Source organism: Pithys albifrons, chromosome 1, assembly GCF_047495875.1.
Source record: "Pithys albifrons albifrons isolate INPA30051 chromosome 1, PitAlb_v1, whole genome shotgun sequence".
Lineage (NCBI taxonomy): Eukaryota > Metazoa > Chordata > Aves > Passeriformes > Thamnophilidae > Pithys > Pithys albifrons.
Window position 1 is genome coordinate 33,308,361 of NC_092458.1, and position 26,304 is coordinate 33,334,664.

Genomic DNA, 26,304 nt, shown 5'->3' on the forward strand with positions numbered 1-26,304 from the left:
GTGGTACTCTCTCTGAAAAGGTTACAGTCTTTTGGGCCAAGAAATCAGAGTCTGAGCTCCTAATTTCTAAGTTCATATAATTCTAAAAGAAGCTTATTAGTATCTAACAATCTGGAAAATTTAGTACAATCAGTTTCATCACTAAGTGCCTTAGTACTAAAAACAGAGTCAGAAAGGAAAAACACAGACCACACCTCCTTTGTCTGACTGGTGTGAAAAAAGTGATTTTGTACCCTTACTGCTGTTGTCATAGTGACAAACTGCTATACTACAGATCTCCTAGGAGAACAGCAAAGCACCAAAAAGCCTCACAGCAAAGTTATTTACAGCTGCTTTTTGGAGTAAGGCTTGCTGAAAACTGAAAAAAAAATCCCTGGGATATACATTTCTACCATTTCCTCAATAGTCTTATTTATAATTGTGGGCCTAAAGCTATATCCATGACAGCAAAATTAATTTTAGGCAGTCAGAGAGCAGTGGTACCCTGCAAATATTACCCAGCATTTTTGATGTCTATCAGTTTATCACCTGCTACTCAGTGCTCTACACCTTTGAAAGGTAAAGATGAAAAATTTCTACTTACCAACACAAAATGTTACTTAGTAATTTCTGTTCTTTTTGAGTCCAAATATACTGTGCTGATTGCATACATAATAAAGCATTTAAATCAACACATGACTTTTAAAACAGTAAGACTTACCAATCCACTTAAGGCTAATATCCAGATGTAGGAACCAGAGGTTAAAAGCTAGAAGACAAGAGCAGGAATTAAAATTTTTATTTTACAAAGTTGTTACTATCTGAACTACTAAGCTGCAATATTGTATAGGCTATGTACTCATCATGGTAATGGAAGACGTCAGACATTTACCTCTGTTAAAATTCAGTTTAAGAAAAGATGTATTCCAGAAGTAGCAAAGGGGAAAAAACACAGGGATCCAATAATTGTTCTCCTTCTACTGAACAATACATTTTATTTTCATATAGCTTACTAAGTATAACAGGATGTCAGTTATAGGCTGCATAGAAAAACAAGTCTGAAAGACAGACTGAAGTGAAGGAAATGACTCAGCAGCAAAAGGAGAAGAGTTTCAATCAGGACAGGCACTGCAAGTGAAGCTCTCAGACATGCAGACACAATCAGACAAAGCATGAGCACCAAAATTAAAAGATTAAGTTCTCACCCAGTGACATAGTTGCTGACATGAAATCACAGAAATAAGTTGGAGTGAATTTTTTAAAAAGTCCTGGTAAGTCAAAAGGGCAGACCATTGTTTCTAGTAAAGTATGTGATTAATCACCTGGAGAAGGTTATTACCGACTGGGAAAATGGGCTGAAAGTTAGACTGAGAATGGTTACTAAAATAGTTCTGCATGATGCTGATTGAATCATGAAAACACCTCTCTGAACTTCTGACTATGGAAAGAGTGACTTGAGACAAGGGCAGAGTTTACAAATGAGGAGAAGGCAAATGAGCCTTCCCTCAGCCTCTGTGTGATGGCAGCAACGGTTCTGTGAGCAGCTGGGAAAGATCCTGCACAGATACACGGGTTAGTTACAGCAGTGGTCTGTACTGGAGGTGCTGAATGTATGAAGGCAAAGGACACGATGGAAAAGAGGTCAGACAATACCATGGCTTTCCAAAAGACCAGATTAACAGTGGTATTGATGGCTTAAAAAGAGAGGAAACAAGATTTCTGAAAGATCAAGAGAATAAGGTGCTGGAGCAGGAACTGAAGGAAACCAAAGGCTGAACAGCAAAGGAGATAAATGAAGTATTGATATGGAGCACAGACAGTATTCTGAAACTGACCATTCATTCTAAAATACTCTCTACCACACTTGGTGTAACTACGGTGCTTTCCATTCCTAGTGCCAGAGCAACTTTTGAGTCCCTGGAATATGTAAAAAGGAGTCCAATTTCTCATAATTTCTCCTGTTTCATAATTCAGGTTGTGACAAAAGTGTCCATTCATTTCTAGGCTGCTGGAGTTTATAATTGTTTTTTGAATAACTACTGCCTTTCTACACCAAGTAGCTACATTTCTCCAGTCATATTTCGCAGAATACTACATGATATTGTTGTGCTCTACATTACACTATTTTAAATTACCTGTCACACAGTAATGCATTATATGCAAAAAACATTCATCTATATAAAAGTGAAATTCAGTCAAAATCTCAATTATTTATTGATAGTCTTATCAAAGAAAACTACTGTATTCTATGGCTTTATTTGAGGCTCTAATAGAAAAGGGGAAAATAAAATCAAGAATACAAGCAACCTAGAAAGGTGAAAGATACATATGCCTTACATCAGGTTCTGTTTTAATCTCTTTTCACCTAGTTCATTCAGCTGACAAAAAAACGGAAGAATTGCCCATTATATTTTTCCATGTAAGACAATGTAAGAACAGATCACTTGCACATCACTTCAGCGTACCAGCCACATGTTTTTCTACATTTTAGCTGACAGGTTACTAGCCAAACATATGTCAAATCATACATGCAGAAGCATCAGTATTCATACACAAACACATAGAAACACTAGCTACTACATTAGCAATTCATTAAAAGTTGAACAAGCAAGTACATACCATACCTGTAAACCCAGTATGTAGACCAGAGACTTGTTTGTGATAGAAAAGTAGCCTAACACTTGTGTCACCTGCACTCTTGGAATGGAGGAATAAAATGGAACAAACAGTGCAAACACAGGACCCAAGCTGCAAAAAAACCACATACAGATGGTTCTAAGAATGGTATTAGCAACAGCAGTGTCAAACATTCAAAAGTAGTTCATTCTAAGTACATAACAGTCAAAATATAGTATCACCTTGCAAACAAAGGTCTTCCTTGGCAATCAACAATTAGACAACTTGTGGCATTCAAGGAATGCATTAGCAAATAAGAACAAGTGACAAAGAGTATTTTATTTTTGAGTGTTTAGAACTGGAGGCAGAGGAGAAGGCAACATACTTAGTCTAATAGCAGCCAGTTTCTCTAAGACACAGCACACAAGAACAGCAGTTGTCCCCTGCATCAGAACAGAATCTTTATGATTCAAACGTGCAAATGGTAAGGACTGTATCTTTCCCAAACAGTTAAGGAAACCACTTCACTTATAAAGCCAAGGTCCTGTTACTTGCCCAGGCTTAAGGTGTTAGAGGATTGCCAATAGACTGCAGTATCCAAGATGGGAATATTGACGACTTGATTTAACTTCCCTTTGCTGGTGAATTCTATGGTTCAACAAATAAAATTTCCTTTAGGGTTCTCACCTTAATCCCAACACAAGACATTTATTAAGTTTCTAAACCATCATTGGAAGGAGTTTCACAGAATTTAAGACTTTAAGCACTTTTTGCAATGACCAGATGCCTAGACTGATCTTGTGAACATCAACTAGAGCATTTCATTCAGACACCCAGACACAAAGCCCATGTTCCTCACCATAAAACACCCAAAGGCATGGATTTGGAAGATTCTAGGAGAAAAATACTTCCTGGGATGGAGGAGGGGAAGGAACAAAGGTCACTTCAGGCCAACACAACTTGCTCCACTGGTGGAGCTGTGGTGGTGGGACCTTCAGGCAGGTAGGGAAGACCATCAGCAAAGTGCATGTCTGCCCCAGCTGAATCCTCAGCCCTGGCCCTGTGCTGTCCTGTGTGTGACAGGAGCAGGATGCTGCACAGGGCAATTCTTCAATGCTTATCAAAGCTTTCCAGAAGTGCAGTTTCTATAGGCCTTTACACAAAAGGGATCTTTTGGCACACAGCAGGAATTTTGCAAATGGCACAAATCAGGACCTAAATAACTTGAAATGTTCACTCAAAAATACACTTCCCTTCCAGAGGAACTACTGATACGAGTATTATATGTGAAATGATAGATTGAATATAAAAACTTATATTTCCTGAATAGCTGCCAAATGCAACACCTGCAGCTATGGAAACAAAAGCCCTTCAAATACTATTTTTACTTGTTTAATGAGCTGTGACTTTTGCTTGATATATTTGAACATCAGCTTACTGAAAAGCTTCTGAAGACTTAAATACAGTTTAATAATACACACATTTTGAATAACATCCATCTGACACTCAGTCAGATGCACCTGAATGTACACAGAATGCTGACTCAGGAACTACTGGAAAATGTTTGATTTTGCACATAATCCTTCCTATATAAACAAAATACACCTGTACAAATACACACAACACATTCTTGAAATAAATTGACATGATTAAAGTTGTAAGAGTTGAAAGGCAACAAGAGAGCCCCACAATTCTTCATTAGAAGTTATTTCATTGTAGACAACATTCACTGAATAAATTAGGTTTTACAAGTGAACACAGAAGAAAAACAAAGAAAAACTTTTATTCTCTTCTTAGAGAAGTAATTTTAAATTATTTCTTTTGACTCTGACCAAAAGACCAGAGAGAATACCAAAACTGTGGCATGTGTTTCAGGTTTAATTGCTCCTGTGATAAACAGGGACTCAGAGATTTCACATGCAAGAGTGCTCTCAAATCATAAGATGGAAAAGTACAAACAGAGATTTCCCAAGACTGCAAGTTCATTTTTAAAAAAGGTTAGAGCATGTTGACAGGTTCCTTAAATGCTAATATTCACCATTAATGTCAACAGAGATCACAGAAAGCAACACCTCAGCCCAGGGTAGTGATCTGTGTAATTCAAAGCTCAGTGTCTGACACTACTCAGTACCCAACAATCTAGAGGAAACCTCAGTGATGGACCTTTCTTCTTGAAACAGTAAGTTTGTAGGCACCACAGAGGTATGCCCCTAAAAACATCAGTGTTTGTTTTTCAGACAAAGTTTACATCTAATTTAAACAGGCATTACACAAATATCCATTCAAGTGTCTTTTTTTAAAATGTGAAAACTAGTGCCCTTCAAAATACTGTGTGGAACTCATTTGTACAGGTGACTCCATTGTGTGAAAATTTATTCCCATCCAGTTTAAACTTTCACCCTCAGCTTTCTTTATATAATTCTTTGAATATTTCCATCAATATTTTCTGTTGCCTTCAGAATTTTCAATAGATTAGTTATACCTGGTTTTAGAACACATATATTGTGATGCTGCTTATCCACAGTGGGCCCGTCAGAGAAGTTATCCACATAACAATATTAGAATATGGCTGACAAAGTAAGGGACAACAAAGGATGGTTACAGAAAACATGAACTCACTGCCTGGTGAAAAAAAGGGACCCAGTGACAAAGGACATGAAAAAAGCCAAGGCACTCAAGTCTCTTTTTTGCATCGATTTTCACTGGTTAGTTTTGCCCTCAGGCCTTCCAGATGCCCTAGCCTTCTATGGGATTGGAGCAACCCCTGCTGTAAAGGAAGACATTTTAGAGGTTCAAGCCCAGCTGGTCACACAGGCGCCAAAAGATCCAGACAGGATGTACCTCAGGGTTCTGAGGCAGGTGGCCAGTGCTGTATCACTGAAACATGGTGATCTGGGCAGGTTCCTCATGACTGGAAAAAAAGAAACGTCGCATCTGTTTTCAAAGAGGGCAAGAAGAGGACTCAGGTAGCTACAAGCCCCACCTCTACCCCTGGGGAATTAACAGAACAAATCTCCTAGAGGCCATTGCAGTCACATGATGAACAAGGAGGCTGATAATATCCCATATAGATTTACTAAAGGTGACTCTGGTGCTGTGGACAAGGAAGGGGAAGATGGCAAATGTTGTTCACTGACTTCAGGGTGGCCTTTGACTCAGTGTCCTCTTGTGTTCTTGAAATAAAATGGGGGAGATGACCCCTGTAAAAGCAGATTTGAGGGAATCTGGCCGCACTGCTGGACTTGAAGGGTTCTGATCAGCAGTGCAAACTACAAATGGCAGTCAGTTATTAGGAGTTTCCATCAGGGATCCATACTGGGATGAACAAAATTTATAGTCTTTATTAAACAACCTGCCAGGGGCAAATTTAAGTTGGATAGCAGAAAAAAATTCTTTCCAGAGAGAGTAATCAGGCATTGGAATGGCCTGCCCAGAGAGGGGGTGGATTCACCATTCCTGGAGATTTTTAAACTGAGATTGGATGTGGCACGGAGTGCCATGATCTGGTAAACGGACTGGAGTTGGACCAAGGGTTGGACTTGATGATCTTGGAGGTCTTTTCCAACCCAATCGATTCCATGATTCTATGATGGGACAGAGTGCACTCTCAGCAAGCTAATAAATGACATAAATTGGACAGAGCAGTCAATGCTTTGGTGAGCAGGACTGCAGATATTCCTTGGTGAGCTGGAGAAATGGGATGACACGAACCTTAGGGAGTTCAACAAAAGTCACTGTGGAGTCTTCCACTTGGGTTAAAACGACCCTGTGTAATGGCATAGACTGGTTAGAAAACAGATTTGCAGACAAGGAGCTGGAGAATCCTTTCAATGTGACTCAACAGTTTACCCTTGCAGGAAAGAAGAATCACATACAGGGCAGCATTATCTGTACTGATCTGTACCAGGCTGCCCAGAACTAGAATCTCCATCCTCCGAAATACAGCCTGGACAACAGCCCAGAATAACCTGTTCTGGTTGGGCATGTTTTGAACCCAGGGTTGAATTAGAAGACTGCCAGAGGTTCTGCCAAACCTAAGCTACTCTATTATTCTGTGAATAATCAAGCCTTGTTCCTGAAGCTCATAATCACTGGAGGAATTTCTGTTCCTGTATTTCACTAGACAGATAAAAACACCCATCCATGTGCTGTAAGTAAAAGGACTGGTTCTTAATTAATTTAGTTATATTAATTAGTTGTTTGGTAGCATGTATCAGATTCAACATCTGCAAGTGGAATACCCTGAAGGACTACTTAAATTCTGCCTTTTTCTTCACTTCTCTCATTTTCTCTTGTTTTTGCTTTGCCCCTAATATATTTTAATCCCTTCTCCTCTACCTTCTCACCTTTTACAGAGACCTTCACCCCAGCCCTTTGTTCTTTATACTATGAGACTATGAGGAACATCCTTCCCAGTGCCATGATGAACTTCTACTAGAAACTGAGACATCTGGGTGCAAAGAAGGGCCACAGACACAAACACATGCTGACTCTAAACTGAGTTTATCCCCACTTTGTGTTTAGGAAGTTAATTTCAGTCATGTGGGTTAGAAGAAAATTTTCAAACAAAAGAGAAAATCCTCAAATCTGAAAGACTGAATTCTAGAGTTTGAACACGTTGTACAGTTACCATGTCCATCACAAAAGTGTACTGTAGAAGAAAGTTCTACAATTATATCCTCATTTTGAAGACCATGCTAAATTTCACCATTTGCAGTGAAACAGCACACCATGGGAACATTCTACATCTTATGAAGTGATCAGATTGGTTTTGCGCAGATTAAAAAACATGACATGCAGAAATAACATCCTTGAAAAAAATAAATCAGAGATGTAAAAATTACTGGTAGAGAAGAAAAAATCAGGGGCAAGTTCTTCTCTTAAGAGGAACATATTACTTAAAGTCTAAAAGGATGACCAGTAAATGCAGATTAAAATAAAACATTTAACATTAGCAAATGTGCATGAAACAGGAAAAAACGGTTCTACAATGCATGAACAAAGGGTTAGAAAGGTAAACGTTACTTCTGAAAAAAATACTTGCTGTTGTCAATGGAAGTTCTGTGGGATTACATTTGCAGAAATAATGTGCTATTTTATTCAGAATGACTCACTACACTTACTAACTGTGGTGCTGTGTTTTTCTTCGTTCCTCACAAAAACATTAAACTGACAAATTCACAACCACATATTTTGGGGGGGGGACGGACGACTAAAAATATCACTTATAAAAACAGCTGCAGACAATACTGGCATGTAAACAGTGCACTTGCAATTCAAGTTACTAAACTACTCCAGTGATCCGTGTTCCTATAGTCTGTCCAGACTCTGCCATATTACATTTAAGGTGCCAGTCTTTATTCAGAATATGTTAAATATTCACAATAAAATTCTTTAGAATTGAGTAACTCTGTGGAATGGGACCACTCTTGATAGCTGGGTTCCTCTGCCTACTGGAGACCAGGACTCAAAGGAACCATCCCAACCCTTTCACTACACGTGAGCAGGACACCCCATTGCCTGACGCCTCTCAACACCAGCAAAAGCATCAGGCTGTGTGACCCCACACTCATATAACTGCAGATATTTCACAGGAAGGCAGGAAGAAAGCAGAGAAAAAATCAAAACCCAGGACAAAACTTGAAGTTGTGCACCTGGAGGGGAGAAGCAGGGACTGTCCTGTGCATGGACACCTCTGCACACTCATTGCAACTTTGAGTTCATTAAAATATGAGACCAACCACTCGACACTTTACAAGACCCTCATGAAGCAAGAAGTCAGACACCTATCCTAAAATAGTTTCAGTTTTTAATGCTAAGACTATCCAACAATATATTCCATGAACTGTTCAGCTGCATGTTATTCGCCTTGCATGCCAAAAGCAAAACAGTGTTTGCACATATACAGTAAAACCAAATATATATTACACTTTCAGACACACGACATTCCTTAATTTAAATGTTCAGATTCTGGACAGTCAAACAGATATTGGAGAAACAGCAGGTGTATAAGAACAGAAAACAAACAGCTAGAAGGGTATACAGTGAGAGAAAGAATGCAACCTGTACCATTTAGCTCAAGCAATGAACATCATACCATCTAGGCTGGATTGTCAGCTAATACACCAGTATGACTCAAAGGGCACAATCTAGTACTGTTATCTTAATCAAAGGAAGGCAGTATTTTATCAGATCAGAGCAGGAAACATATTGGCATTATTTTATAATGGTAACACAATTTTGAAATAAACATTTCCTTTAATAATAAGCTGGGGTGTTAATGTCAGGCCTTGAGCAAAGACTACTGCATGCCTGTGTATCTCAAAATTTCCCATTTCTACTGTGTATTTTTGGTGCTGGACAGGGAACCACACTGTGGTATTATTTTGCGTACATATGAAGCAAGTTCCCTGTGCAATTTCCCTTTAAAAAACAGTCCTTAATGCTCATTACTTCATTTAAAGAGATTCTACTCTGCAATTAGACTGAAAAATCACAAAATTATTCAAAAGCAAGAGAGGAAAAAATACAGAATAAGACTGGTAAATTTTCCCAAAGACTTTATGAATCTGGTGTTAGAAGATGACTGTTCCATAAAGACTGAGGAGCTGAAATCCCTACACTGAGCCCTTCAGCTCCCTGGGGAATCAAGCCATGAGTGCACTGGGAGTTCAACGCTAGAAAATTCTGCATGTAGTGCCAACCAAATGCTCCAAGTAGGCACAAAAGTAGCTCTCAAGGCTCTATGTGCTGTATACTGAAAACATTTCTGATAAGACAAACTGCATTTAGTAAAGTTTGCTATTAGATCTGCATTTACTTCAGGCTTTCTGATGGGATGGACATGTTAGTTGAGATCACTGTCTCTGCACACCTCCACCATAATGTCAGCCAAGGCTTGTGCTGTGACCACAGCCCTGACATTTCCAAGGAGACATCCCATCCTGTGCATGTGTTTGACCCACGAAAAATACCTCATCATGCCTACTTGTTGGTTCTTTAAAATCAGGTCACTAAATGAGGTCATTTTAAAGATAAATCATCATTTGTAGCCATGAATGACCAGTATCAGTACTTGGGGAAAATCCCAGGTAACTCTCAACCATTGCTTCTAACAGCAAAGCACAGGATTTTCCATCTATCTCTGATCTCCAAAATCCTCTTAACAAACACATAACTTAACTTTTAAATCAATGTTCTTCACCCAGAAACAAGGTTATTTCAGGAAACAATGGGTTACCTCATAATTTGACATCCCATTCCTTTCCTATTTGCTCCCCACTCATTCTTATCAATATTATTTTAAGGGAATCATGTTTGTGTTTTAAAAGTTTTTTATCTTTCATGTATTTACCTTATGTGTATCATCATCATCATTATAACTATTTCTGCTTAAAATGCAATAAACAGCTTCCAAAGGTACACATCCTCATTAATCTCTCAAACCATCAGGGTTCTTCCACTCCCTCATATATTTTCAAAGGGCATTTCTGTGAATCCTCATCATTATGATACTAAAACAGTGCTGGGAATGTACAGGGGTGTTCGAGATGTCTGTTTTAACGCAGCATCTTGCTATGTCTCAGTTTTGAGGTTTTCTTGTGCCGTGTCATATCTGATCGGTTAGAAGCAGTGTTAAAGCATGTACTAAGTTTAAGTTCTTTTTACATGCAGATGCACATAAACAAAGTTTTTCATATATCACAGGGACTTTGGTTGGTCAACGATTACTCAAGTAAGCCTCTGGGTAAAGTCCCTTCTGTGAAAGTCAGTAATGCGCAACTTCGGGGGGGGGAGGAAGTGTTGTTTCTAATTACTCTCTTTGAACAGGCTAATTGTAAAAGGATCAAAAATAGATCCTTTCACATCCCATAAAAAAGTCGGCAGCAAATCAAGACCAGCATACAAACGGGGTTTTTTTAAGCACTTGAAAAAAAACTACCCCTCCCACAAGAGACTCACGTAATCACTCTTGAGAACAATGTGCAAGGGTAAACTTTCGCAGTCGAGCCATCCTGTTAATGCCCTGAACTGCTCAGAGGATTCAAGAAGCTACAGAGATGTAAGTACAGAAAAGATTTAACTCTTTTAATGTTTTTTTTTCATTGAGAAACAGCAAACTATTCCAAAAATATTTTTTGTATTATACTGGATATTTTCATATGGTAAGGAAGATAAATGATTTTTGTATGGGAAAGGCTTATGGAACAAATTCTCTAATATTTTATGTTCCCATATAATATGCTGCTAGTTAATTTCCATTTAAAGGATCTGTTGATCCACAGCATCAACAAGTTATTTCAAGTCCTTTCTTGTCATACAGCCTTCTGATGATCACAGAGAAAAATGTGATACTGCATGAACTTGGACAATTTTTAGCAGCACTAATTAAAATTACACTAATGCAGAAATAACTACTGTACAAGTAGTAAGGGAAGCATTTCAGCTCTGAAGTCATTCACTGAAGCTCACAGAACTCTCCTAAGAGTAGAAGAGAGCCTTAAAACAAATCAGTACTATAGTTGTGAATGCATCGCCTGCTCTTATCCCATGCACTCCTTGACTATGAAAGCAGCCTTTATTACCAATTACTCAGAAACTCCTCAGTCACTCTTCTCATGTCTAAGAATTACAACAGGATATTTTAAGAATTCCAAGTTTTATGAGCTAATTCCTCTTCTAAATTCTGGCACACATTTCTTTCTAAGTTTTTAGAATGCATTCTTTTTCTGACTTGGGATCATCAAACATCTTTCTCCTTATTATTGATTTTCATGCCACAAAGCTGAAGAAATATTACAAGTGATAAGATTTTTATACACTTTTCCCATTAAAAAGGATCAGTTTTTCTTATTATACTGGCAAAACAAGACAGACTGTTCAACAGACAATAACTCAGCTATTACTGATCTTAAAAAGTAAGACAGTGTACATGAATTTCAGCACAGAATACAAGACATCTGCCTAACATTTGCTGCTCCTGAAGAGAAAAGGGAATTGAATCCTCTCAATTAGTCTTTAAGAGCTCCTGCCTTATCCCTTTCTGTTCAAAAGATTGAGGAGCATGTATACATGTAAAGAATAATAAATTTAACCTATAGCTCAGAAGCTGTAATCCCTAGAATTAAAGACTGTACCTGTACAGGTTTCACATCACTCAGATGTGAAAGGTGTGCATATTTTCTAGTACTAAAACACAAATTTCCACTGGACACCTTCTTTCTTCTGCTTGCAAGAATATAATTGTCAGTGGTCCACACCTTTATTTTGTTTATTTGCTATATTTTTATACTCTCTCCTTTTTACATTTAATGTACTTAAGTATAAACTGAAGGGAGGTTGATCATCTCAGCATCAGCACAGCTTTTCACATCAGCATGTGGCAGAGATTATGTTAGATAGTTGTCACACTTTTCATAAGACAGATTACACCTAAGAGAGATCCAACAGATAGGAGCAAGACCTACACTTCAAACTACTTCCGCTTTTTCTTTAACCAGTTATGCAGCATTCCAACTCAACTTCTTCATTTCCATCTCACTATTATTTTGGAGCACCAGATGTAACTGTCATATTATAACTTTGCAAAATCTATTGTAATAGACAAAAGCGGGACCATAGAGATCCCACACTGTTGTGCACCTGCATATTCTGTTAAGCACTTAAAGAATATTATAATTCTTTATAGCCATTGTTAACACAATTTCATCCATGGAATACATACTTTGGATTCTTCATCATGTGGCTTACAAATTTGGCTTTACTATGCCGACAAATTTGGGTCTAACTGAAGAAGAATAAAAGTAGCAGCCTAGAAACTGTCAGCAAAATTATCACTGGGTTGCAAGTTGTGGACTCATTCTTCAGGTCATTAGGCCTTCTCACTGGCATTTAGGACACAACACTCAACAGCTTTCGAAAAAAGGTAAATTAACATGATGGTGTTAAAGTGTCAGGAAGAAACAAACAGCAAGCCTTAGGACACGCCTGTCCTCACCTCAGCTCTCACTAAACCCCATGCAGTTCCCAAGCTGCCAGTCCACACACCTCTCTGTATGCACTTCACATCTCGGTTCTTTCCATATTAACTAAGTGTTGTACCAAGCAACTTAGCATGCACACTTTTTAACATACATAACCTAGGCTGAATCCAGCCTTTTTCTCAAACATAGAAAACAATCTAAAGATCACTCACATGGTGAATTAGAAACCCAAACAGTAAATATGACTGGTCAACAGGAAAAAATTAATTTGAGAGGAAGGAAAAACTTTAACCTACGTAAACACAGGACTGCATATTTCCCATCTTCCACTGTTTTAAAAATCTGTAAGATAAATTATACAGCTCATACTTAGAGAGTACTGTAAGCTCAGTAAATCTTCAGGCCAGGCATCACAGAGGAAGAGAATTCTCTTTCCTGACCACTCCTTTTAAATAATTTATACTCTTTACATATCGATAAACAACATTATCCCCCAATACTGTTTGTTAAGGAAATATTGTTTAATCTTACAGTGATTAAACCATACTATGTATACAGCCATGAGAGATCCTCCTAATGAATTTCTGTGCCATTTCAAGAATTTAATAAGTACCCCTCTTTAATTAGCTACTGGACAGATGGACCAGGGATTCATCTCCAATGAATAAAACTTATAAAGAGAGACAGAGAAATCACACATTAGGTTACAATACACAGCAAATGCCTTCTCCATGTTCCCTGTTCTGCTGAAAAGACAGACAATGCTCCTTCAGCAAAAGCAGGAGATGGGAACATCTTTCTTTAAGCACACAGAGGGAGCTTTGTACCACTGCTTGAACACAATCCAAACCCGTGGAATCCAGGGTTGTAGCAGTGCAGTTGCCTGCTCACAGCTCAGGTCTATCCTTCTTAACAGTTGAATGTATGCAACATTATAGTACACACAGAGCTCATCAAACATGAACATGTCTGTGATCCAGGGCTTTGGATAATATAGTACTTCCAGACTGGAGCCACCATTCTGTTCATCACATGGTGTGAGGATTAAATGTAAAACAAATGTATAAACATAAAATAGATGACTAATGCCAGTCAAATGTTTTCACAGAACACCACTCTCCTAAAACAGCCTTTTTCCCTTCTTTGATGAGATTACAAAATTGGTTAGAAAGGCACCTGCACATATTTCAAACATGCTAGATTTGGTAAGTAGCTTGCCACGTTACTGTATATTATTGCTGTGAATCACCAAAAAAGCACAGAATAGACTAGCAGCTGTCTAGCCAACAAATCCCATAAGGTAGTTGGCTAAAGAAATTTGGTGGTCAGAAAGCAAACAAAATGCTAAAACTTGAAAATGGCAAATGAAAGAACAATAAACAACCTGCACAGTTTGCAAGCCCGGGGATAGTATTAGCATTAATTTTAAATTCTCCCAGGCATAAGGTTCTTCCAGATAGAAGCAGAGAGGAATGGCCATGCCCTTAGACTAGAGACACCCTGGGATACAGTGAATCAGAGAAATACTCCTGGATCTCAGAGAACTTACTTCACAAGTTCCCAGTGCAATGCAATACAATTCTATCTTGGATACATAATCAACTGAGCAGAAAAAGCAGGGACATACTGGTGAGGATGCTTCCAGGTACACCAATACCCAGAGGCATCTGGAAACCCATGTCCTGAGTGGGACAAAGCTGGGATTAGAATGGACATCAGAGAAATATTTTGGCTTGTGGTGAAATCGTTGAGAAGTTTATCTCGAATTGCCCAAATCATGAGATTGTGTAAAGATAAAAAGACTCAACAAAAACAGCAACTGCAAAAATTTTAGAGAAATTTAAGGAAGAGACACACACATTTTTTATAGGAAGATTGACAAAAGACTCGAGTAACAAATGGTTAATTCACTTTCTGTTCAGTTCTCAAAATCAAGACCAACAGTATTTTAGAAAATGCACTTTAAATGAAAAATTACTGGAATCCATACACAAATAACTACAACAATAACACAGCCTGGATTATACAGAAGGTCACATTAAAGAAGTAATTGGTCTGTGTCACTGAGTGTCTACAAACCCAGAAAATGCAAAAACCTGAACAAGCTTCTTTACAATACTGATATAAAGACAGGAATTTTAAGTACTTTATACCTTAAAATTTTGCATGCAACTCTAAGCCAAAAAGACCTGTGGGACTGTTTTCTAAAATTATTAATTTAGGAAGGAAAACTAATATTAACTTTTTTTTTCAAGTATCTACTTTGAAATAGTATCATTAATAAGCCCAGAAAGCCACTGGAGGGGTACTTAATACAACAATCTAGAAGAGCAAAACTTTTGGTAATGATCCTAGAGGGCAGCTTCATAGTGCATCTGGATTTGTGACAGTACATTGCCATATCCTCATAAGGCATTCAGACACCCAGCTCATTAAAATCAGTAAGAATAAAGTCCAGCTAGTCTGAGGTTTGCAGCAGTAAAGAGATAACATTCTCCATTTTTCTCCAAGAATGTAAAATTCCCAAAAGTATTCAAAATGTTCTTTTTTCAGATATAGCATAAGACAGCCTCCACAGAATGTATGTGTAATAAGCTGATCACTAAGGGTTGCTGACAAGAAATAAACAGCAACCTAACATAAGGAATAGGAATTTAAAAAAAATATCTTAATAGTTTAGACACTTTTTAGGAAGGAAGGGTTTTTTAAATGGAACCTTGTTCAAGATTGACATGAAAAGGTGAAATATGTGCTGAGGTTAATGTAATTCATTCAACAACAATAAGACTTCAGAAATACAAAGAAGTTACCAAAGCTCAGGAGATGCACATTAAGATAAACTAGATACATTATCTCTCCCCTTTTTTTTTTTAAAGAAAGGTAATAATTCAGCACCTAGACACCATGGTGACTGCTCAAAAGTGCCCATACATACCTACAGATAGAGGAAATACTAATACTCCTCTAGAGCATCACAAAATGTGCTCTCTACATTAACAGTCAAAATACTTGGGGATAACAGGGGATCAAAAAAACCCCCACTTTCTGCACCCAGGCCTGACTCCCACAGCAGGCAGAAGAGCCTGTCAAGTAGCACAGCTTAGCTGACATGCACGCTGCCTTGGTCCCCTCCAGCACTGTTATCATCTGTTTGTGGCCAGTTCCTCCTGCCACGTATATCCATGCTACCACCGTGGATGGACACAAACACCCTCTCAGCTGGGACTCCTTCTCAATATAGTCACAGTTATATGTGAGGATGAACTTTCTATATTGAGTTCTAGATTAAGTTCTAGATTAATTTATTATAATATAATTCCAACTTCATAGGACAAAGTTAAGTAATATGCATTCTATGAAATCCTACTCCTGATGTAAAAAAATAAATGTTTTACTGACATTACAGATTTTTTCCTAAACTATACTTAAATGTTTTTGTATAATAGATATTCCACAATTTACAAATGTTTATAGAAGAACATACCATAGAATCATAGAATCAATAGGTTGGAAAAGACCTCCGAGATCATCAAGTCCAGCCCTTGGTACAACTGCAGTCCATTTACCAGATCATGACACTCAGTGCCATGTCCAATCTCAGTTTAAAAACCTCCAGGGATGGGGAATCCACCACCTCTCTGGGCAGCCCATTCCAATGCCTGATTACTCTCTCTGGAAAGAATTTTTTTCTGATCTCCAACTTCAATTTCCCCTGGCAGAGCTTGAGCCCGTGCCCCCTTGTCCTATTGCTGAGTGCCTGGGAGAAGAGATGGATGTGACAATTTCGTACACTCTTTATGAACCAAAACTATTCCAACTTTACACTGAAAATAAAATTATGCAGTTAATATGCTGCAGCTAGTTACTGCAATGAGACTGCTTATCACAAATCTTAGATTATTTTTCCTTACATATGTTGAAGAAATTGAGAAATGAGTAGAAGATAGATGTGATGCTGTGAGTGTGAACAAGTAATGAGAAGCACTTAAACATGACAAACAAAACAAATACCTCACTGACCTATCCATGTGCATACACAAACCCACACCAAGTTAGGCAAAAAGCAGCCTGTTGCACCCAGGAAAAAAAACAAGAGCTATTAGACACTCTTCTAAAGGGAAAAGATGATACAGGAAGAAAGCACACCAGAACTACCTTCAGGAAAATAAGTACTGCATTAATCAATCACCAAACACACAACACCAAGATACTGTGAACAATGCAGAACTAACCAATATAAAATTACAGACATTCTTAAATCTGCACTACAGCTGGAGTTGCTATTTACCCGCTTAAATCCCTTCTTCAAATCACAAAACTCCCACTTCAGATTTGACTTCCCACCCTGCATGAAGTATTCCCTCCTCTCAAGAGACAGTTCATACCTCATGGATATCTAAGAATCAGAACACAGCGCATCTGTCAGCCAGTAATTAGCTGTCTTCCCTCAAGTCTGCGCAGGACAGCAGACACAGACCTAATACCCTACCTGGATGCTGCACTTCTCCTTTAAAAGTGTACTGTAACTCATTTACATATTTTAACACACATCATCCACTATCCACAGGTTTACTGTTTAGAGAGAATCTCCTGCACCCCTGCTAACCCTGCCACAAGTCTGATCAGACAAGCTTATAATAATACAGCACATGAGGCAGGTACATCAATTGTGAATAACCTGAAATAAGTATGACAATCTCCAAAAACATGAAAGAAGATACTAACCTTTTATGTTTTCACAAGTTACCAAAAGGATAAGGAATACTTCTTGAAATGTGTAGCTTAAATCCCCTAAAACTGAGAGATATTTTCCAGCAAGACCTTTTGAAGGTGCTTGTAAATATTGTGTATTGAAAGACAGATCCTCAAAAATCACCTAGATGTTAATTAAAGGTACCAGACAGACTTACAATTCCGGTTGCAAGCGCTGTTATCTCCAGATAGAATTCTGTGTTAAAGCAGATGCAAACGTGTTTTGACTGCTTATTTAATCCACTTTTGTAGAACAGCTACTCAAGGAGTAACATTAGATGCCCCATCCTTTTTGACATTTATGCTTATGCTATACACCTGCCATGTTTGCACTGAAATAAGAATCAACAGGATGGGGGTCTTTCCATTTCTGAAATTCTACTGAATCTCCCAGGCACTCAGCAATAGGACAAGGGGGCACAGACTCAAGCTCTGCCAGGGGAAATTGAAGTTGGAGATCAGAAAAAAATTCTTTCCAGAGAGAGTAATCAGGCATTGGAATGGGCTGCCCAGAGAGGTGGTGGATTCCCCATCCCTGGAGGTTTTTAAACACTGAGTGCCATGATCTGGTAAATGGATTGGAGTTGTACCAAGGGCTGGACTTGATGATCTCGGAGGTCTTTTCCAACCCAATCAATTCTATGATTCTATGACTTTTCAATACTTTTGAGTCCCACAAATCACTGCCACTTTGCAGCTCTCCCATACTGCTTCTGACTGTACAGATGAAACAATTTCTATAATATAGTAAATTATTAATGTGTAAAATACTTCAGCTGGATTATCTCTCTTTTCCAGCATCACTAAAGAGTGATTAAAGTAGCAGTCTTAAGAATTTACATCTGTAACAATATTTGAATTAGATTCCAAAAGCCAATTCTTAAGACTAGTGTTAAAAAAGCTCAATTATTATGGTTGGAATTTATGATCTTAAAGATCACAATGATTCTACATTTCTATTATAATGTATACTGGCATAAAATAAGAATGCTGAAAGAAAGTTTCTCTAAACAAGGTAAACCACCACAAGGTGAATTGTTAAAAACAAAAACTCCCTAAAAACTAACTGGAACGCATTTGAAAAATCTGCTTATCTGACCCTTGGGGGCTTCATATGATCTTTTATGATGTGGTTTCTTCAGACTCCTTTTTCCCTTCAGATTCCTCTAAACAGTCTCCCACCTCCTGATCACCTAAAATCTTCACTTTCCAAATACATTACATCCCAGATTCATCGCAATGCCTGTTCTGATTTTTTTCCATCAGAGAAGGAATTCTGATCAAAACAGAAAACCCAAAAAGAGGTATCTTTTTGTTTGTTTTCAGAAGGAGGATCGAGAAGTATTTCACAGCAGTGAAGTTTCATTTCAGTTTTTCAGTCTTGCTTTTTGCAACAGAGGTTGGCCATTGTTAATCAGAAGAAGTTTATCTACATTTATTACAAAATGTTCCCTTTTGTTGTTTTGTTTTTATCATATTAGGTCTACTGAGCTTCCTGCAACAACAGTGGTTACAGAAATGGACACTTCCACAGCCTCTGCAAACAACAGTTTCACCTGTGACTTGTATGAGCACAAAGATACAGCACGGATACTACTCTCTGTCTTCTACAGCTCCATCTTGGTTCTTGGGGTGCTTGGAAACACCATTGCCCTCACTGTCATTTTTAAAAACAGAAAGAAGATCAACTCCACTACGCTCTACTCAACAAATCTCGTCTTCTCCGACCTCCTGTTCTGCATTGCCTTGCCAACAAGGATAGCCTACTATGCCATGGGATTCCACTGGCCATTTGGAGAAGCATTATGTCGAATAACCGCTCTCTTGTTCTACATCAACACCTATGCAGGTGTCAACTTCATGACGTGTTTGAGCATTGACAGGTTTTTTGCTGTAGTCCATCCCTTCCGATACAAGATCAGAAGGATTAAATATGCCAAGGGCATTTGTGTCTTTATCTGGTTTCTTGTATTTAGCCAAACTTTCCCATTACTTATACAAAACATGTCACATGAAGAAAAAGAAAGGACTACCTGCATGGAATATCCAAACTTTGAAAAAATAGAACATCTACCATTTATCCTTCTTGCTGCCTGTTTAATAGGGTACCTTATTCCTCTGGGGATTATACTGTTTTGTTACTCTCAAATTAGCTGCAAACTTTTTCAAACAGCCAAGGAAAATCCACTGACTGAAAAATCAGGGATAAACAAAAAAGCCATCAATACAATCATATTTGTAATTATAGTGTTCATCATCTGCTTTACCCCCTATCATGTTGCAATCATACAACACATGATTAAAAAACTTCAGAATGAACCCTTGTGCACTGAAACGAAAATTTTCCAGAAGTCACTCCATTATACTGTATTTCTGATGAATTTTAACTGCTGCCTAGATCCTTTCATCTACTTCTTTGCATGCAAAGGATACAAGAGAACTGTACTGAAAATACTGAGGCGGCAAGTGAGCGTCTCAATTTCAAGCGCTGCCAGGTCACACCACGAAGACAGCTCTCGTGAGGTGGGGGAAACGCAAATGACGGTACTGCCTAAATCATCCAATGGAAAGCTACCAGAAAAATAGAGTCTGCAGTACAACACAGCGGAGCAAGACTAAAAACCCAGGGTCCACAGCAAAAACTTTTAGTGCTTCCCATACAGAAGCTTAAGTAAAATTCTGTTTCTCAGGATGTCAGGAAATCAAGGACTGATGTTGGACTGAAAAAGAATTGTCACAGGACAGCAGGAAAACAGCATTATAATCTCCTTGCTGCATCCTTTTGACTGATCTCTTTTTTTTACAGGAAATATGCACCATTTTGAGTGTTCAAATTCCATGCTGCATACATGTATGCCTGGATGTTACTAACTCAGGCAAAGACTCTATTCACAATTGGATTAAACACAAACAGCTTACAGTTCAGACCAACTACAACCAGAACACCTGAAAATGTGAACACCTCTAATTGAGCTCCAATTACAGCAATGGTTTTGTTAGCTCAGTCATACAAGCAAGGGACATAAAATTTTGAGACGAAATGGAGAACTTCTGCTCATATTTGCCTACCACAAATGCTTAAGTTTATAGCCCTTTGGAGGTGAAACTGCATTTTATAGTGTTTGGAGCACAAATGTCTTACTGGACAATTTAAACAGATAACATTGTCAAATATAACACATGAAAAGCTAATGAACTGTTGGGTTCTGCCTGTATGTTAAATCGTTCATCTTCACAAGGTGTATTATCTCTTTACTCCTTTTACTAAAGGAGAACTTTCCTTTCTAGTGTGTATTGTAAAGAGTATCTACTCCAGTTGTATATAAATTATTTATAAACACAAATTGAAGCAAGAGACTGTAATATGAACATTGCACCATTTCAGTTAAAAGAACAGTGACAGACAGTTGTTCAGAACTTCTGCTGAAGTCAGACATGGACAAAACCCAAACATTTTAGAAACCTGAATAAATGTTCACAGTTGAGACTTCGTAATAGTAAATTAATGGGTTAAATCTGATGGTGTGAGATGGCTACCTCTCCTTAAAGGCTGTTTACCTGAGAGATCAATAAAGGAGAACAGCAGGATCTGCTGGGAAAAAACAAGTTTTCCCACCGTGCCTTCATAGAGCATATCTGGGATCCATTTGGCCACACTGAAATTGGGTCAGGAAAGAGACCAAATGACTTAAACACATCCTGCTGCAATGAGCTCAATACCAGTTGAGAATCCAGGATGCAAGCCCTGGGTTCCTGCCGCTGTGCCCTTCCGTCACATGTCAGTTTCCTTCCCTACTTTATTTCTGGCACCTCTATCTTTTCTTTAGTGTTCTATCTTATTAATACGCCTTCATCTGCCAACACAACTCCATAACTGCACCAGGAGGTTGTGGTAGAAAAGGAGAATTAAAGACTGCATGACAATTATAAATAAAAGCTTTGCCACATGTCAGAATAAATGTTAGTTATTGCAGCTGGATCTCTGTGGCACTGAGGTTGAGTCAAACAAACATAGTTACATTTGCCACCTTTGCAATTCCTTCCTTCCTCATATGTTGAACCTCCCTCTACCTGCAAACATGGAAGGGTCAGATCTGAACATCAGTAAGGAAACATTAAATTTACAATTACTTTCTTATAACACAAACTCTCCAAAATTTCATACCACTTAAGACTGTCAGAATTGAGCTTCCGATTACAAAAGACACTATGCATCTTCAAGCAAACCGAGTAAGAATAACAATTTTTAACAGAAGTTCTACTTAATTCTGTATGCTATAGCAGTTCTGTTCACGTCAGCTTTTTCAATAAACTATTTTAAAACATTACTTAAGAATTCGTCTCTATTGGAGCAAGCAAATGATAACCTGATAAAACCACAGACAGACCACCCATGAACATCTAGAAGCTGTAGAAATAAAATGTACATATTAACGTTATACCAGTATATGCTCATAGGTCATGAGTTCAAGTCTCAGTGGGGACCGTACCCTGGCAGTTCAATGTCTCCCTGCCATCCCATCCCGTCACATCTCAAATGCTCAGCAGGGTCAGCCGCGGTTAGTACCGGGTGCTGTGACAGTCCTGAGGACTTCACTGTCACTGTCCAAGCTCACTCGGCCGTGGCAGATGGACCTTGGGACTTAAATGGTGGGGCCAGTTCTGTGCACGCTGTGCCTCACCTAAAAAATCCACTGCGCAGGCTGGAAGGGCACACCCACGTGGGGAGAGCCCTTCCCAAATCTTTGTTCGCAAAGTTTGGCCATACACACACATGCTCATTTTATTCTCCTAATGTCTGGGGCTTTTTGTTTATTAGTATGCATTTCATCTAACTGTGATTATAAAACCTTAAAGACAAGAAGTCTTTTTTATATTGGTCTGTAAAATATAATTTAAATATGTACTAAAATACCACATACTGCAGATAACTACATTTTAAGTGGAAACAAAATGAAGATCTGTATTGAAAATCTTTATCTCCATTTTCTCACATAAGCAATTCCATTATTTTCAATTTTAAACTTTGTTTCTAAATTAGAACAACATTCTCAAACACCTAACTTAGCATCAAAATACTGCTTTTGCTCTAACAAGCCTTGGAGCTTGGGTCCAGTTAGATATGGGTTTGAGAAAGGCTACTTTTTCCTCCTTATTTTAATATTTCTCAAATGCTGAAGAAACCAATAAAATAAAAAACTCTTAAAGCTAAGATAGTTTCCCGACAAAAGCACAGAGAGAGGGACAATTTATAGCCACTACTGGTCAGCACACTCTCACCACACTCGTATCAATGAGGAGACTTTTCTGTGCTTATTGGAATCTGCCAAAAGTGGCAGTGGAGGGTTCAGCTGGCCTGTGAAATTGCACTCAAGTCAAACTTCTAGAGAGCATCTGTCCTGTTTTTCCTACCAGCTGTGCTGTGGGGCTGGCAGACATCACCAGAGAGACAGTAACAACCTGCTGCAGGGGACCAAGGAAAAACAGTAATACTGAAAACTTACTGCTGTTCTCAAACAAATGGTTTCCATTGCAATCCATTTATCCTGCTGGGGCTCTTCCCCCAGTACTGTTTGTTGGAGTATTTTCATGATAGCAGTTGCCCATAGTGACACACCCTCAGGACTCTCCTGCATGCCACACAGACATGAATAAAGTGGGATAAGCCATAGCTGGTATTTTATTCCTTCTTCAACATTGAGCATCTAACAGATGTGTCTGTCTGAACAGACATGAGCATGCCATGCCATGTAACATATGGCTAAAGCAGTATGAGCTTTGCAGGAGAAAATGAGCTTCTGCTTTGGGAAAAGCTTTTGATACATTCTAAGAAACGTCCCGTTCTACACGAAAGGCTGGCCAATGGTCACAGAGATCTGGGGCTCACTCACACTTCTAACACATAAATAAAGCAGCTGACAAGTAGCAGTAGGTTCAAATGCCTTGCTCATTGTGAGGCTCTAACTGAAGTTTTTGAAGAAACTGGGTCTGTGTTTGGAGGGTCAAGTCCAGCCAGGATCTTGGAAAAGATACTTTCAGGACTAATTAAGGACTAATAACTGCAAGTATTCTCAGCTGCCTTGGGCTTGAAGATATTGAAGACTAACTGAAAGTATGGAGACAAAGGACAAAATCTCCTGTAGCTTACTGACCCAGAAGAGGACAGGTATTCCCAAAGGCATTGTTGCCTGACACTTTCGTCTGGGCCCCTGAAAACTATGTAGATGAGAACCTGTCATCAATATGGTCATCTAGCAGAAGAGAGTAAGAGCAACTATCCAAAGTGCTATCACACAACGCATGATTTCTGAAGGTGGTTAATGACGCCTCTTAAATCAGCAAGCTCATTAGTGTTTAAAAAAATAAATTAAGGGAAGGTTTTGGGTTCTTTGAAATAGATGTTCCTTCTAAGACCAACATTGTCTGAAACTCAAAAAGCTTTCAGGGAAGAGAGGAATGAACAGATTCACAGGAAAATGGTAAGACAGCCTGTAACAAAAGAAAAATAAATAATGTGCAACTGAAAAGAAAAAGAAGAAAAGGTTTGTCTTATAGGACAAGTTTTGAAAGTACTGAAAGGCAGCATCACACTCGGTCTGCTCTATCTCCACATCTGTGGTACAGAGCAGGGGAACAACTGAAGACAAACTACTGTATTCAGCAGTATCTCACTGTGCTGGCTTAAAACAGATTGGTTGACGGACACCAAGAATCACCTGAAAAACAACAAATTCATCTGAGTGCAATATTTCTTAATACAGTTTTGGCTAAGTTGCAGCCTGCAAAATAAGGCTAGAGTGCAAAATAAATACAAAAACTCTGCCAAGCTGCAACCCTCTTCTGAAGAAAAATGGGAATTACTGTTTGTGTAGTAAAAGGTCAAATATATTTCCTCAATTTCTTCCCCCTTAGAATACTCCCTTAGCTTCCTGCAATGTCTGACTTCTGATTTCCTGAGGCTGATGTCTCATCTTTGCATGTGACAGTCCTCCATCAATTTTTTTCTTCCATCAGCCTGTCTAGTCCCTTTTCAAATTCAAATAAAATGTCTGTGACTGCAGCATTTTGGAGCACAAAGTTCCACAGAGTAACTATCTGTGGTGTCTGGAGCCATTTTCACTGTGGCACCTGTTAGTTTCATTTGAAATACCAAAAATGAGTGACACAGCAACTCCCTATTTACTCTGTCCACATTACTTGTGATTTTACAGATCTGCACCAAATCCCCTTCCTTTGAGTCATCTCGTCTCTTCTCCCAGGAACAGTCAGGTAAAAGTAGTTCAGCACTTCATTCAAACTACAGAGGAAGGAAAGAAGGCAAGTGTAAACAAAGTATGGGAATCCAGCTGTGTTCGAGCTAGGTGGCAAAACATGATGTCTCTACTTACAGGGAGATCAACAGCACACTGATCTACTTTTCCTACTACAGACAGTAGCATACAGGTTTACTCTAGACTAGGATCTTGCCCCATGACTGCCAAATTTGGATAATCTTGCTCAGAAGTGTTAAATAAGGAAGAAGATGACCTCAATGGGCTGGAAAAACAGATTCATATCAATTTCATGAAGTTCAGCAAGTCAAATGCAAAACACTGCATCTGAGCTAGAATAACTCCAGTGCAGGTGGTCATGACCTTGTTAGAAAACAGACTGGCAAAGAAGGTCTGGGCTCCTGGTGGACAAGTTTAAGAGGAGTCAATAGTGTGACCTTACAGCCAAACACATACAGGATAGTGTTTGAAAGAATATTCAGAGAAGCAATGTTTCCCCTCCACTCAGTATGTGTAACACCATACCTGGAATTCTGTACAGGGTTTTGGGCTTCTCAGTACAAGAAAGATACTGACACATTGGAACAAGTCTAGCAGACAGCCAGCAAAAATGCTGAAGGGGCTTGCAGTATATGGTATAGGAGGAGAGGCTGAGGGAGAGGAGATTGTTCAGTCTGGGGAGGGAAGACAGAGAGATGTTATGGTTGTCTTCAATTGCCTAATGGGAGGGGTACAGAAAAGATGGCAACATACAGTAACAGGCACAAGTTGCAGCAATGAACAACTAAACATTAGAAAGCATTTTTTCATCATGAGGTTAGTCAGACATTGGGAAAGGTTGCACAGAAAGTCTGGGAAATGTCTATCCTTAGAGATACTCAAAACTTGATTGGACACAGCTCAATCCCACTGGCTTCTTTCAACCCATGTTCTTCTATGACTAGCAAATTGGTCCAAGCTTTAAGTCAGACAAGAAAGCAACATGAAACACAATGGTCTTGCAGTAAAACCAGCAAATGACATAACCTTAAAGTCTTCTACTCTTGTCCTCTGTTTAAGCCTTTATCAAAATGCTGTCATTAGCACCCTCCTGAAATAAAAAAGGTCAAGACGTGGCATATATTTCTTTCCACAAAGCTGCATTCATTTTTCCTCAGTGCAAAAATATGAGTTTCTCCTCTTCCTCTTTTCCTCAGTTGTGACAGATATTGTGCAAAGGGCTAAACTAAAAAAAACCGCAAGTTTTGCACCTGTTCTGAAGGCAGCAACATTTGTGGTTATCCTTATCCCCTCCAGAAAAGTATACATTGTCTTATACTATGCAAAAGGAGAGCTATGTTCCTCCCTCTGTTAAGCTAGACTTAGCAGTTTCATCCTTCCTGTGGCATGTAACTTTCGAGGGAAGTTGTGGTTAGTTAACAGAAGGCACTCTGAAGGAAATCTACTTTAAATACAGAGACGCTGAAAACTGATTATTCTCAACTTACTAGCCTAAAAACCAGCCGGATAGTGTTTTATCACTGCTGCTGATATTAAGGGGCTAAGACCTTAATGCAACCTTAATGTCACAACTGCAAAGCATGGAAAGTTGCAGCAATTCTGTGCAGTAGAAGTAACAGGTCATTGTAACCAATTGGAGAGGAAGAGATGAAGCTCCCCTGCCAGCTGCACATGTGAGGCATTTTTGATAGAAAAGGACAACT

General features: G+C 38.7%; 2 protein-coding genes across 3 annotated transcripts in view; one reads left to right on the forward strand and one right to left on the reverse strand.

Moving 5' to 3' along the window:
• UBAC2 (UBA domain containing 2) overlaps positions 1-26,304 on the reverse strand; it is a 96,375-nt gene that overhangs the window by 29,701 nt on the left and 40,370 nt on the right. For both annotated transcript variants that reach the window (XM_071548978.1, XM_071548987.1), the window contains exons 5-6: positions 2,604-2,727; positions 701-748 (exon numbers count right to left, since the gene is read on the reverse strand). In XM_071548978.1, coding sequence (XP_071405079.1) covers positions 701-748; positions 2,604-2,727 — 172 coding nt within the window. The remainder of the gene's footprint in view (positions 1-700; positions 749-2,603; positions 2,728-26,304) is intronic.
• Positions 10,413-21,624, forward strand: LOC139679035 (G-protein coupled receptor 183-like). Its single transcript, XM_071570401.1, has 2 exons — positions 10,413-10,657; positions 18,812-21,624. Coding segments are annotated over exons 1-2 (1,107 nt in total). The 5' UTR covers positions 10,413-10,655; the 3' UTR covers positions 19,917-21,624.